The sequence below is a fragment of the Arachis duranensis genome, chromosome 4 (assembly GCF_000817695.3).
Source record: "Arachis duranensis cultivar V14167 chromosome 4, aradu.V14167.gnm2.J7QH, whole genome shotgun sequence".
Lineage (NCBI taxonomy): Eukaryota > Viridiplantae > Streptophyta > Magnoliopsida > Fabales > Fabaceae > Arachis > Arachis duranensis.
The window spans coordinates 98,571,883-98,584,110 of record NC_029775.3 but is presented as its reverse complement, the minus strand read 5'-3'; the positions used below and the strand labels follow the sequence as shown (position 1 = coordinate 98,584,110).

The window sequence follows — 12,228 nt, the reverse complement described above, 5'->3', positions numbered from 1 at the left end:
GCCTTCTCAACATCTTTAATGAAAACAACTAGTGCAACACTTTTATTCTGATTGGAGACACCCTATACATGCAATTAAAAAAAATCACTAAAGGGTGCTAACGTCTTACACTCTCAGGTAAGAGTCGAGACAATTAACTGCAATCTTGTCAAAGTCATCTCCTCCAGAACCATCCCACAGTAACTGATTAGCTGCAATATAATTTATCAATGAATTTTAAACACAAATATAGCATAAAAATGACAATACTTGCCAAAGAAACACCAAACAGACAAAGAGAATCACCGGAACAAAAGTATCCGTGATTGCCTTCACAAAGGCCTCCAAGATCATTGCCATATGGAATTGATCTATCGAACCTAACCCAAATTTTGAAGACCCGTTATCTTCAAATGCGAGGAGAATTCTGCCACGAGAGCCATGGCTTGGCCCTCTACAAATATAGTGAAAGTATATAAAAGATTTCTTAGTGTCCAGGAAGAACAAAAGTTGACCCTCCCCTCCCCCCTCCTAAAAAAAAGTAATAGCATAGTACTTAACTAGAACATATTTACACAAGTTCTTAGAAGTTTTTTCCTTTTTTTCCCTTCTTCCTCAAGGCGTATATATACATTATTGCATAGCAAAATTTCTTTTAGAATATAGGGAATTGACACAAATAGAAGTTTCATTAGCAATGTAAACAGAAAACTGCATAAGATATGGAAACAAAAATGAATATTGTAGCAAAGCTGACTAGTCTCTCTGCAAAGCATAAATGGAAACTACAATGAAAGCATGAAACATATCCATGGCCAGAGCACAAGAAAGAAGCCATAAACACAATTCTTTCACAAAGTACACTACATCCACTAAGCTTCAAGCAAAATACACACGGAATTAGAGAAAGGTAAAATCTAAATCTCTGAATTGGAAAAAGAAAAAATTGACAGTGAATTTGAAAAAGAAAACTATTAAAATGCTACCAAAGAGGAGCTTCTAGTTCATGAGTATTTCCCTCCTACATAAAGAAAAAGAGGGAAAATATTATAATAATTCTTCCATTACACAAATTACTTAGTTTGTGGCGATGAGGGTGAATGAATGTGACCAATAAATTTTACTCGATCACCTGCAATATATATAAGAACGAATACATTAAATGTTCTAAAATTCTTCATATGAAAGTGAATGAAATGATAAGATGTCATGCTGCAGACAGTACTCGGTTGCGTGGAAATAACAGCATACCATTTTTAAGAATAGTGGCTTTTGATGACCCGACATTAGTCTCTAGTTTCACCCACCCTGGAGAACAGAATGTGGATCCACCAATAATTTGCCCATCAACACTAGAGACTAGTTTAGAGACTGATTTCTTGTGCTGTGATGTGGAAACCTGAGTACTTCTCTTAGCAACTGCAGGTGTTCTTTCAGGCTTTGCACTTTCTTTAGCATTGTGCACTTCTGTTAATGATGTGCCCTGGGAAACAAATTGTTATTGGAAACAATTATTATTAATGCACTTTAATGCAATTTAGTAAGAAACCATCTGAGGAGAACCAAGAAAAATTCAGGAAAGATAATGAAGCATGGAAGAGTCATAAAATTATCCTAGAGAACATCTATAGAGTCAAAACATACACCAGATAGCAAAAGAGAATCCACAATTAGTAGGCTGGCAGAAAAATGCTTAGCAAGTGCCTTGGACAAAGTTTCCTGGTATATTTCGGAGCCTGCACAAGAATCATATAGAACTAAATCACTTTCAATTACTTAAAAGGAAAAACATAAGTATAAATAAGTATGACAGACTACCTGCGGGACCAGATAATAATATCCGTGGGGACACTGAAGAGAGGTTTGAAGCATATTTTCCAAAGCCTTTGCTTTTCACTTTACCTCGAAGTCTCGAATCCTTCGATAGTAGTCAAAGTTTTGATCTTCTTCCCTTGTGCATAATCGACCAAGGCTGCAAAGAGTCTTCTGTCCCTCATTAAATAACTCGTAGAAGTAGCTCTTCCACCTTTCATTAATCTTCTCCTCTTGAGCCAACACCTCTCCATCCTTATCCTTTATGCACTTAACCTGATCCAAATCTCTCGTTCTTCTTTCCCGGCTCTTTGCGATTCTATATATACCTTTTTCTCCTTCTTTCGTGCCCAAAGACTGGTAGAGAACCTCATATGCTCTTGTTTTTGCATCACTTACAGCAACTTTTGTCTCTTTCTTAGCCGCCCTATATTTTTCCCAGTTATCTGAATTGCGGCATAAAGACCACTCTTTAAAGCATTCCCTTTTATCTTTATCTTTTCTTGTATACTCGCATTCCACCACCAGGACTCCTTGTCTCTTGGTCCTATTCCTTTAGATTCACTAAAACTTTCTTTTGCTGTTCTTCTAATAACTTCTGCCATCTCCTTCCACATCTCTTTCACGCTTCCATTCCCATCCCACTTTGCCTCTTCTCCTACTTGTCTTAGGAAGCTTTTTTGTTCCTCACCTTTCATCCACCACCACCTCGTCCTTAGGTTCTTCGTATGATGTCTTTTCCTCAACTTTTGCTCAATGCAAAAATCCATGACGAGCACCCTATGTTGTGTTGTCAAACTCTCTCCTGGGATAATTTTACAATTAATTCAAAATTTCCGGTCGACTCTCCTCAACAAAAAGAAGTCGATTTGAGAGCTTGTCATGCCACTCTTATAGGTTATAAGATGTTCATCTCTCTTTTTAAAACATGTATTTGCGATGAGAAGATCAAAAGTTGAGGAAAAGTCCAAAATAGTTTTACCCTCGGCATTGATCACCCCGAAACCATGGCCTCCGTGAATACTCCCATATCCAGTCACTTCTCTCCCATCATGGCCATTTAAATCTCCTCCTAAGAAAATCTTATCTCCCAAAGGTATGCCTTGAACCAAACTCTCTAGATCCTCCCAAAACATTATCTTGTGTTGTTCGTCCGAACCCACTTGCGGTGCATAGGCGCTAATCACATGGAAAGCACCTCACTCCGCCACAAGTTTGATAGAGATGATCCGATCTCCCACCCTTTTGACATCCACTACGTCCTTCTTCCACTGCTTATCCACAATTATTCCAACCCCATTCATATTCTTCACCTTTCCTGTATACCAAAGTTTGAAACCAGAAGTATCCAACTCCCTAGCCTTTGCACCAACCCATTTCGTTTCTTGTAGGCACATAATGTTAATCTTCCTCCTAATCATGGTGTCCACCACCTCCATGGACTTTCCTGTTATAGTACCTATATTCCATGTCCCAAATCTCAACCTTCTGTCGCTTCAACCTTTATCTTTTACTTTGTGAACTAGCTTATTTACCCTCGTCCGTTCATGAAAACGCGAGAACCCTTGCTCATTTAACATTACATCCGGGCACCGATGCAGCGGCTCTTGCTTTGACACCGTACTCGAGCCATACGGCACGTTGCTTCCGGGCAACGACCTAGCTTTAGCGCAATAATGTCTTTGATTCATGTCATGGGGTTCGGCTATATTTTTATATTGGTTGCCGAAGACCTAACACAACCCTCCTCCTTTATCCGGGTTTGGGACCGGCTATGTACAGCAAGTGTAACATAGGCAGACTAGTCTCTCTGCAAAGCATAAATGGAAACAAAAATGAATATTATAGCAAAGCTGACTAGTCTCTCTGCAAAGCATAAATGGAAACTACAATGAAAGCATGAAACATACACATGGCCAGAGCACAAGAAAGAATCCATAAACACAATTCTTTCACAAAGTACACTACATCCACTAAGCTACAAGCAAAATACACAGGGAGATAGAGAAAGGTAAAATCTAAACCTCTGAATTGGAAAAAGAAAAAAATTGATAGTGAATTTGAAACAGTATAAAGTGCACAATTAAATTCATCTAACAAGTGATACCTTAGGAAGTTGTATTGGCACCCTATTGGGAAAAAGGTGAGTATGTTGCTTTACTGCTTTAGGACTTTCTTTGCTCCTATCAAGCAATCTAGTAAACTTATCCTAAACAATAATGTTAAAACAAGAAAAACAAAATTACTAAACCCGACTTCATACGTAGCAGAATTTCAATTCTTAGTTTCTCAAAGACTATCACATAGCAATACAACAAAAGAATTTCTTAAGTAACATTTCCAAACAATAAAACTTCAAAAATAAAATACTTCAAACACCAAAAAACTATCAACATATTTAACTTAACTTTTTTTTTCACAATGGCAAAAACATTTATAGTTACATTATTGCTACTCACATCTTACCAAGCATGCTTCCATTTGAACTTGGTATTATCCAAATATCACATTAAGTTAACACACAATTCTACAGAGCTTTAAAAAATAGAAAAGAGAAAGAAAGACAGAGTGGTTTTTACAACCAAAAAACCTGAATGAGCAGACATTGTTCCTCTTCAATCTACAACCCACATCAATCTGAATTTGTATTCTGTTACCAGGAAACTTTTGAAGCTTAGTGGTGAACAAGTGAACTCAGTAAGTAAATCTACGTATACAAATCAAAACAATGATCAAAAGAATGCTTTTTGACTTTACCAGTTTTCCCAAACAATTTATAACAATGACCAAAATAATAATAAGGATACTCTTATAGATACTGACTAAGCCTTTTTTTTAATTTATTTTATTTATCTAATTGAAGTCATTGAACCAAATTTATTTACATCTAACTAGCTATTACACTAACTCCCTACTGACTGCATCTTCAAGTGAGAGCAACGAGCTCCACTATCCTCCAACAGTGAGAGGCCAGAGGTCAGAGGAGTTAGTGATAAGGACGAGGACCAACAAGAGTTAGGGATGAACAGAGGCCATATGAGAGGACGAGGAACTTACCGTCGATGATATCTAAGAAGCAAGCAGAGGCGTCATTCGATGGATATTAGAGAGGTGATGGCACAGGCGATTTTTTGGCGGCAATTCAGCGATAGAGATGTAGTAGTAGCAACAAGCTTGAGGGACCCGGGCGAGGTGAGCGTCGCTGTCTGTGTCAACGCCGGCGATAGTGGCAGAGAACGTTGATGGGCCGGAGCTGCTACTGTTAGTGGGAGTGAGAAGGAAGTAGGACGAATTGAATCTGGGGTTGTTAGGTTTAAAAATTAATATTTTTTATTTTTTTAATTCAAAACAATGCCATTTAGGGTGATAGAGAGAGGGTTGGGTGCGAGGGTTAGATGAAGGGCTGTGATGAACATGAGGGCTAGCTGGGTGGCGTTGGTCATCGACAATGATGAATATGAAGGCGATCTATTGATGGGTTTCGACGGCTTCTTTAGTGTTAAAGTGAATTTGAAAACAAAGTGTTTGGGGAGGCTGTTATCACTTCTAGGGTTAAAAGTGAAAACTTAGAAAAAATTAAAGTATTTGGAAAAAAATGGGTGGAAAATTAATTATTTTTGGGGGGCTCTATTGGTACGTTTTTGTAGGGTGTCTAAATAAATACAGGATATGGGCACGCTTTAAAAATATGACAATTAGAAGACAAATTAGTTACGTTTTTAAAGCGTACCTATTTTTCTATAAGATTATGCTTTTGAAGCGTGACAAAAAAAGTATGGCCGAATCACAAATCAATGGTCACCCTCATAAAATTGTTGTTGATTTTTTTCTAAAGTGTGGCAAAAAAAAAAGCATGGTAAAATCACAAATTAGTGGTCACCCTAATAAAAACGTGGTTATTGACCACTTTTGGCCACACTTTAAAAGCGTGACAAAAAAATGTGCCAACAAACTTTTTTTCTTATAGTGAAATGTAATACATATAGCTCGTGATGTGTCTTATCTGATTTAAATGTAAATGAGATATACTAAAAATCAAATCATTTACCGTGTAAATAAAATAATAGATTTCAATAATTAAACAAATTACATATTTCAGTAAATAAAATTATTTATTTAAAAAAATTCAGCAAATTTGGCTAGCATTTAATAGAGAAGGAAAACGAAACAAAACATATATTACAAAAGAAAAAAGACCAACCATAAATCAATTCCATCACTCAACTTTCGCCGGAAAAATAGTAAATTGAAATCTATAGCAATAGAAACTAACCTGAAAATAGTTTTCACTTTTCCCATTCTTGTTCATCATCCATTAGACCACAAAGAAATAAAACCTTAGCAGCTTGATGTCATATCATATTTGATAGAGTTTTTTTATGGCTATGTATCTGGATAACCCTAATATGCCACCACCCGTTAGCTCTACCGGCGCCACCGTCTACGCCGTTATTGGACCCCAATTTTGTGCTCCACATGCAGTGGATCTAACCCTGGTGAAGAACGTAGTGACATTAAGCGACACTTGCTTTGATGTCACCGATGTCAATAACAACCTCGTTTTCAAAGTCAAGTCCAATGTTGTGTCCCTTCATGACCGCATTATCATCAAAGATCCTCAGGGTAACACCATCATCACACTCCGACACAAGGTTTGTTTTTATTTCCTCTTAATCACCTCCTTAATTGTTTAATTTTTACATGATTGTTGTTTCCCTCATCCAAAAAAAAATCGAGCTAATTATTAGGTATAATAATGTAGCCAAGTTATTTTTAAATTATTGTTTAGTAATTTGACTAATTTCTATAAAACAAGATTTTTATTTGAGTTTAAGACTATTTAAAAAAAATAGATTTATTTTATTTAAATATGATATGATCTCCTTTTTAGTCTTTATTATATTTTATCTCTTTATGCGCTAACACAGCAACTTCCAAATTCCGATGACCATTTTCTATCAGTTGTCGGAACACCATTTAGTATATATGATAAAAAATTAATTTATTTTTAACTAAGCTAACATTAATTATGTTCTATAGTATCTTATTTGTGTTTTTTTCCATAGTATTAGGTGAATAAATCTCTTTAATTACTAAATCCAATTAAATGACTCCAATAATTTATTAGTTTAGGAAAACTACTCACACAATATAATGTACATGTGACAACAGCTATAGCCAAGAATAAAAGGCTTGTAAGTTGTAATTGATCATCTGCAATTTCTCTTGCAATTCATTTTCTTCTCTCCTGTCTCTCTCTGTTACATGAGAGAGAAAACAAATGTAAAATTAATTTTTCAAAATGAGTGAGCAGAATTATTTATCTATGTTCTAATAATTATTTGAATTTAATTTTGATATATTATTATAAAAAAATTTATAGTCGTACAATCACATTCATTTTTATTGATAATCATTCACGCGATCAATTTAAAAAGTAATATTTTTTATTAATATGACGTTACGTAATTAAATATACAACGTATAAAATTAGTTTATATTTATAGTACATTAAAATTAAATTTTAATTATTTATCGACTAAAATTGTTTTTTTTTCTAACTAGTTTATTTAATTTATAATAAAACAAATGATTATTATAGAAAAAATGAATGAAAAGTTATTCAGCTAACTGAAAAGGTCCTAATTAATCTAAATATTATATGCATATAATAACTCCCTTGGCGCATGCAGACGATGACTCTACATGATCGATGGCAATGTTTTAGGGGTGACAGCGTGAAAGACAAAGATCTGATATTCAACGTAAGACGAACCTTCTTTGTCCAACATGTTGCCAAATTGGATGTGTTCTTAGCCAATAACACCGACGAAAAAGTTTGTGATTACAAGGTTAAAGGTAGCTTTCTTGAACGATCAGCCACAATTTATGTTGGTGAGACCGACATTATTACCGCCGCGGTAAGTAACTAATTAATTTATCACCGCCACATTTAATGATCTGAAAAATATGAAAAAATTAATTTTTAAATAGTTAATATTAATTATTATTTTTAATGTTAAAAATTTTTAGTTTTTATATAAATTTAAGAATTAAGATTTATAATTTATAATTTAAAATTTAATTAAGATTAAGAATTTATAATTTAATATTTAAAATTTAAGATAATACAGTAATTTTAAAAAATTTGGTTGATGTTATTGTTAACTAAAAAGAGTTAGCTTCTTTACTTTAATTATTTAGCTACTTTATTGTGATTTTGTACTTGTTTGGACGCCATTAAATCGATAAAAAAATATTTTTTATTATAAAATATTTTTTTATTTTTTAATGTATTTGACAAATTTTTAATAGTAAAAATAAAAATACTAGAAAAATTAAAAAATATCTTTTTTGAGAAGTTGCAATTTATATATTTTTTAAAAGATTTTTTTCTTGAAAAAATATTTTTTTAAATAATAAATGAACAAAAAAATACTTTTATCTGTTTTTATTCAAACATAATTGATCAATATATCTAAGAATAAAATCACTTTTACTTTTGTCAAAGATCTTTTAAAAAAGTATATATCTTTTAAAAAAATCTTTTTTGAGAATAGTGTCCAAACAAACTTTTCAAATGGATTCTAAATAATTGTTGCTTTAGATAAATTAATTCTTAAAAATTATGTATTTTAAAGACATATGTTAAAATTATTAACAAAAATTTATTATAAAAAAATGTACAAAATTTAATTTCTAATAAAATTAATGTAAATCTGTTAAAATAGAATATTTAAAATTTTTTATTAATAGTACTCTTAATTTATAATACTCTAAAGATATATGTGACTCTTATAATATTACATAGTCATTAAATGAACTCATAGGAATATTATGATGTTAATTGCACATGCAGATGAAAAAACATCACACTGCTGGGAGTATTCTCATTGGAAAAGACAATTTCACAATCTCTGTGAGCCCAAACTTTGATTATGGGTTTGCTGTGGCGATAATTATGATTCTTTATGAGCTCAACCATGATGATTAGAGACAATTTTTTAATAGTTCACAAATTATAATATTTCTTTTTTTTTAGTTAGCTAGGAACATATATATAATAGTTGAATGATTTTATTTAAAAGACAAAATTTTAATATTTTTAATAATAAAATAAAATATATATGCATTTACTTTTGTATTTTAACAATATTGATCTTTGAAAATTTAAGTGATAATATTTAAATTTGTATAGGAAGGTATTATATTTAAGACACTTTGTTATCTAAACATTTTTTAAAAAAAGTTAAACTGTAAATTAAACTGAGAAATGTTTGAAAACTAACATATTTTATTAATATTAAATAACACTTTGACCAATATTTTATTTTTATTTAATAATTTAGAATTTAATACTTAAAATTTAGTACATAAAATTATAGTTAGTCAAGTATTTACTATAAATGATAAATTTTATTAGTTATATAACAGAAAATAATAATATCACTTTTTTACAAATTTATACAAAATACAATATAAAAAATTCATATAAAGAGTGATATTATCAAAAATAAAAGTGATATTATCATTTTCCTTATATAACATTGTTCAACTAAACTTATTAAACTTTTAAAGATCTAACCGATACATCATATATAATTCTCCTATAGTGTGAACGCTGTTAGCTAGGAGAAGGAATTGATTAGAATTGCAAATTGTGGTCTGGGTCAGATTTTAGTGAAGAAAAGAATAATAAGATTGAAGAGAAAGATTAAGAGAAAAGGAATTACTTATATAAATAAATACAAAACTTAAAAATTGAAATAGAACGATACATTACCTATTGTTGCTATCACTACTTATGGCTATAGAAAATTAATTTTATTAAAATCTAACTCAATGAGGTAAATAAATTAACTATCGTTAAGAGATAATTATTATTGTTAGCTGTGATTTTTAACTAAAACAAAATTTTCTATCATTCTAACTAAAATTATAAAAATGAGCACTTTTTGAAAACCATTCAACTATAATCAGTTACACAGCTTATTTTTGTGGGCCATTGAATGTTAGGTTAACATCATTTCTAATATCTTCTCTCAAGTTAAAACTAATTGAATTAACTGCAAGTTTCGAAATATTATTATCATCTTTTCTTGAATTAAAACTTGTTGAGACTTAAAACCTTTTATCATCCACATAATATTCTTTTTCAAGTAGAGTGTATAAATCAAACATACCCAACTTAAAAAGTAAAAATTCACAACAAAAATTATTGTTATAGACGAAGGAGATATAAATACGAATTTGAATATAATAGACGATAAAAAAATATGTTTACAAAAATAAAAATAAAAAAATAACCTAAAGATATATTTGTCTTTTTATAACAAAGATTTGGTTCTTCTCTCTAAATATTATAAAAAATAATTTTTTTTAATAATTTTTGTATTAAAGATCTTTAATAATTAAATCTCTCGCTTACGGTCCTTCATAATAATTTTTTTCTAGAAAGATTAAGACACAAAATTCAAAAGGTCTCAAACTTGCATCGTATTTAAGTTGAATTATTTTATCAAGTAATTAATAGACAATTTCAAAAGCTTAACAACTATTTTACAGAAGTAAATACTGAGTTTTTTTCTCGCACCTCCAACGTAACCTTAACCCCAGAGCTTCGTCGCGCCTCCAACCCGAACCCCAGAACTTCATCGCGCTTCTAACCCCTGCTTCGGCGCTCCCTTTGTCTGCGCTCTCTCCGTCTCAAAGCCTCCGTCGTGCTCACTCTCTCGTAAGCCCTCAAATGTCACTCCTTCCTCCATGGCTAAAACTCGTAACGCTCTGTTTCTCCTCCTGTGTTGTCGGTCTCTGTCTCCTCCTGCGTGTGGCTATGCTGAATGTAAAACCCGCAGAATTAGTAAATAATTAACTAATAAATTAATTATTATTTAAAGAAATTAGAAAATATTAATTTTATAGCTTAATAAGATAGAGTTAATTAAAAAAAAATTTTGACACTAATTTTAAAAAAATTTGACCCGAAATTAGGCTAAACGGGCTTAATCGGGAAAACTGGGCCCATATTAAGCCCAAGACCCAACCCAATTAATGACACAAAAGAGCTTCAGCTCTCTTTCTCTCTCCCATTTCACACACACACACACACTAGAAACTAGAGGAGGAGGAGAAGAAGAACATACAAATCATTGGCTTGATTTCAATCTCAAATAACTTTTGATTCGGAGCTCCGATCGCCGCACCATTTGTTGCCATGCGTTCACTGCGACAAGCTCTACAAGACCCATCCAACAATTTCATATGTAAGCCTCATTCTCACTCCATGAAGCTCAGCCCTTAATTTCAAAAATTAATTGGGTTTAGTGTTGAGAAATTGTGTAATTTCAGTATTTAGGACATAATTAGCTTCGTGGACTTGCCAGGTCTTGTTTTAATTTTGCATTGGTAAGGTGAGACAACTCTTACCTTGTCAAATTACTGAATTTGTGAACCATAAGGTAATTCTAGCATTGTTGTATAAAAATTTAGATTCAATTGTGTACTTGAAAATAATTTGGTGATATTGGAGGCAAATTGGCAAAGTTGAGAGCTTGAGCTTGATTTTTGGGAGTGTGGATATTTGTTAACGGTGGATACTTGAGGCATACCGAGCTTAGGGAGGAATCAGCCAAGTATGGTTTCAATTTTCCGTAACTAAAATGTAATGTGCCATAAAAGCTGAGGTTAGCTGACTGTAGGGCAAGATTGGACTATTTATATTGTTGATGATTGGATTTGGTGGACATGTATGGGTTGAAATTGTGGTCGAGACTTTGATGTTATGATATGTGATATTGTATGTGAATATTTGCAATGAAAATGTTGATGTTGTTTATGATTTTGACATAAAGTTGTTTGAGAATTTGGATTATTGATTGAAATGGTAATATAATGGTAAGTTGGTGTGTGTGAGGAAGCATTGGAATGAACAGAGAAGATTGAAATATGAAGTGGAAGGGTTCATTGTTGTGTTGGTAAGCTTTGGTTTTGATTTTAAAAGGTTTGACATTTATTGCTTTGAAAGTTGAGTTTTTGGAAGTTTTGAGAAAAATCTTGATTTTTGGCCAACTTTTGTGGAGCATAACTTAGCCTCCGAACCTTCAAATTTTATCAAACTTGCCTTGAAAAAAATTTGATCTGAGAGGTTTACACCATTCGAACAATGGAGGAAAATATTTTAAAATGAGAAAATTATGTGCGATCAAAGATTGGTGTGCAAAATAGAAATTCTGGACTTAGCAGCTTTTTTGAGATTTTTGCTAAGCATGCGTACGCGAGGAACACATGCGACGCGAGTAGTCCATTCGAGTTGGAGCACTCGCGTACGCGAGCAAGGGGGTCGTGTGCGCGACCACCCATTTTTAGCCGTGTGCATACGCACGACAAGGGTGTGCGTACAAACAGACCCTATTTTTCTGAAATATGAATGTTGTATTT

At 32.5% G+C, this 12,228-nt stretch overlaps 2 protein-coding genes across 2 annotated transcripts; one reads left to right on the top strand and one right to left on the bottom strand.

Moving 5' to 3' along the window:
* Positions 1-201: 201 nt before the first annotated feature.
* LOC107485146 (uncharacterized) lies at positions 202-6,100 on the bottom strand. The gene is made up of 6 exons (XM_052260622.1): positions 6,065-6,100; positions 1,798-1,897; positions 1,624-1,715; positions 1,231-1,462; positions 1,057-1,111; positions 202-433 (listed from the first exon to the last, which is right to left on the bottom strand). The coding sequence occupies exons 1-6, from the start codon at positions 6,098-6,100 to the stop codon at positions 217-219; spliced, it is 732 nt and encodes a 243-aa protein (XP_052116582.1). The 3' UTR covers positions 202-216.
* Positions 6,101-6,176: 76 nt separating this feature from the next.
* LOC107485145 (protein LURP-one-related 10-like) lies at positions 6,177-8,785 on the top strand. The gene is made up of 3 exons (XM_016105662.1): positions 6,177-6,443; positions 7,485-7,712; positions 8,651-8,785. Exons 1-3 carry the CDS (start codon positions 6,177-6,179, stop codon positions 8,783-8,785), a joined length of 630 nt encoding a protein of 209 aa, XP_015961148.1.
* The last annotated feature ends 3,443 nt before the right edge of the window (positions 8,786-12,228 follow it).

What these genes read in the sequence shown, in the direction of transcription:
- LOC107485146 (XM_052260622.1), bottom strand. Translation starts at nt 6,100, where the DNA reads ATGAACAAGAATGGGAAAAGTGAAAACTATTTTCAG. An exon ending in AAAGTGAAAACTATTTTCAG is followed by an intron (nt 1,898 to 6,064) that starts GTTAGTTTCTAT and finishes CTACTATCGAAG; the next exon opens with GATTCGAGACTTCGAGGTAA. An exon ending in ATTCTCTTTTGCTATCTGGT is followed by an intron (nt 1,463 to 1,623) that starts GTATGTTTTGAC and finishes TTTGTTTCCCAG; the next exon opens with GGCACATCATTAACAGAAGT.
- LOC107485145 (XM_016105662.1), top strand. Translation starts at nt 6,177, where the DNA reads ATGTATCTGGATAACCCTAATATGCCACCACCCGTTAGCTCTACCGGC. An exon ending in TCATCACACTCCGACACAAG is followed by an intron (nt 6,444 to 7,484) that starts GTTTGTTTTTAT and finishes TGGCGCATGCAG; the next exon opens with ACGATGACTCTACATGATCG. An exon ending in CCGACATTATTACCGCCGCG is followed by an intron (nt 7,713 to 8,650) that starts GTAAGTAACTAA and finishes TTGCACATGCAG; the next exon opens with ATGAAAAAACATCACACTGC.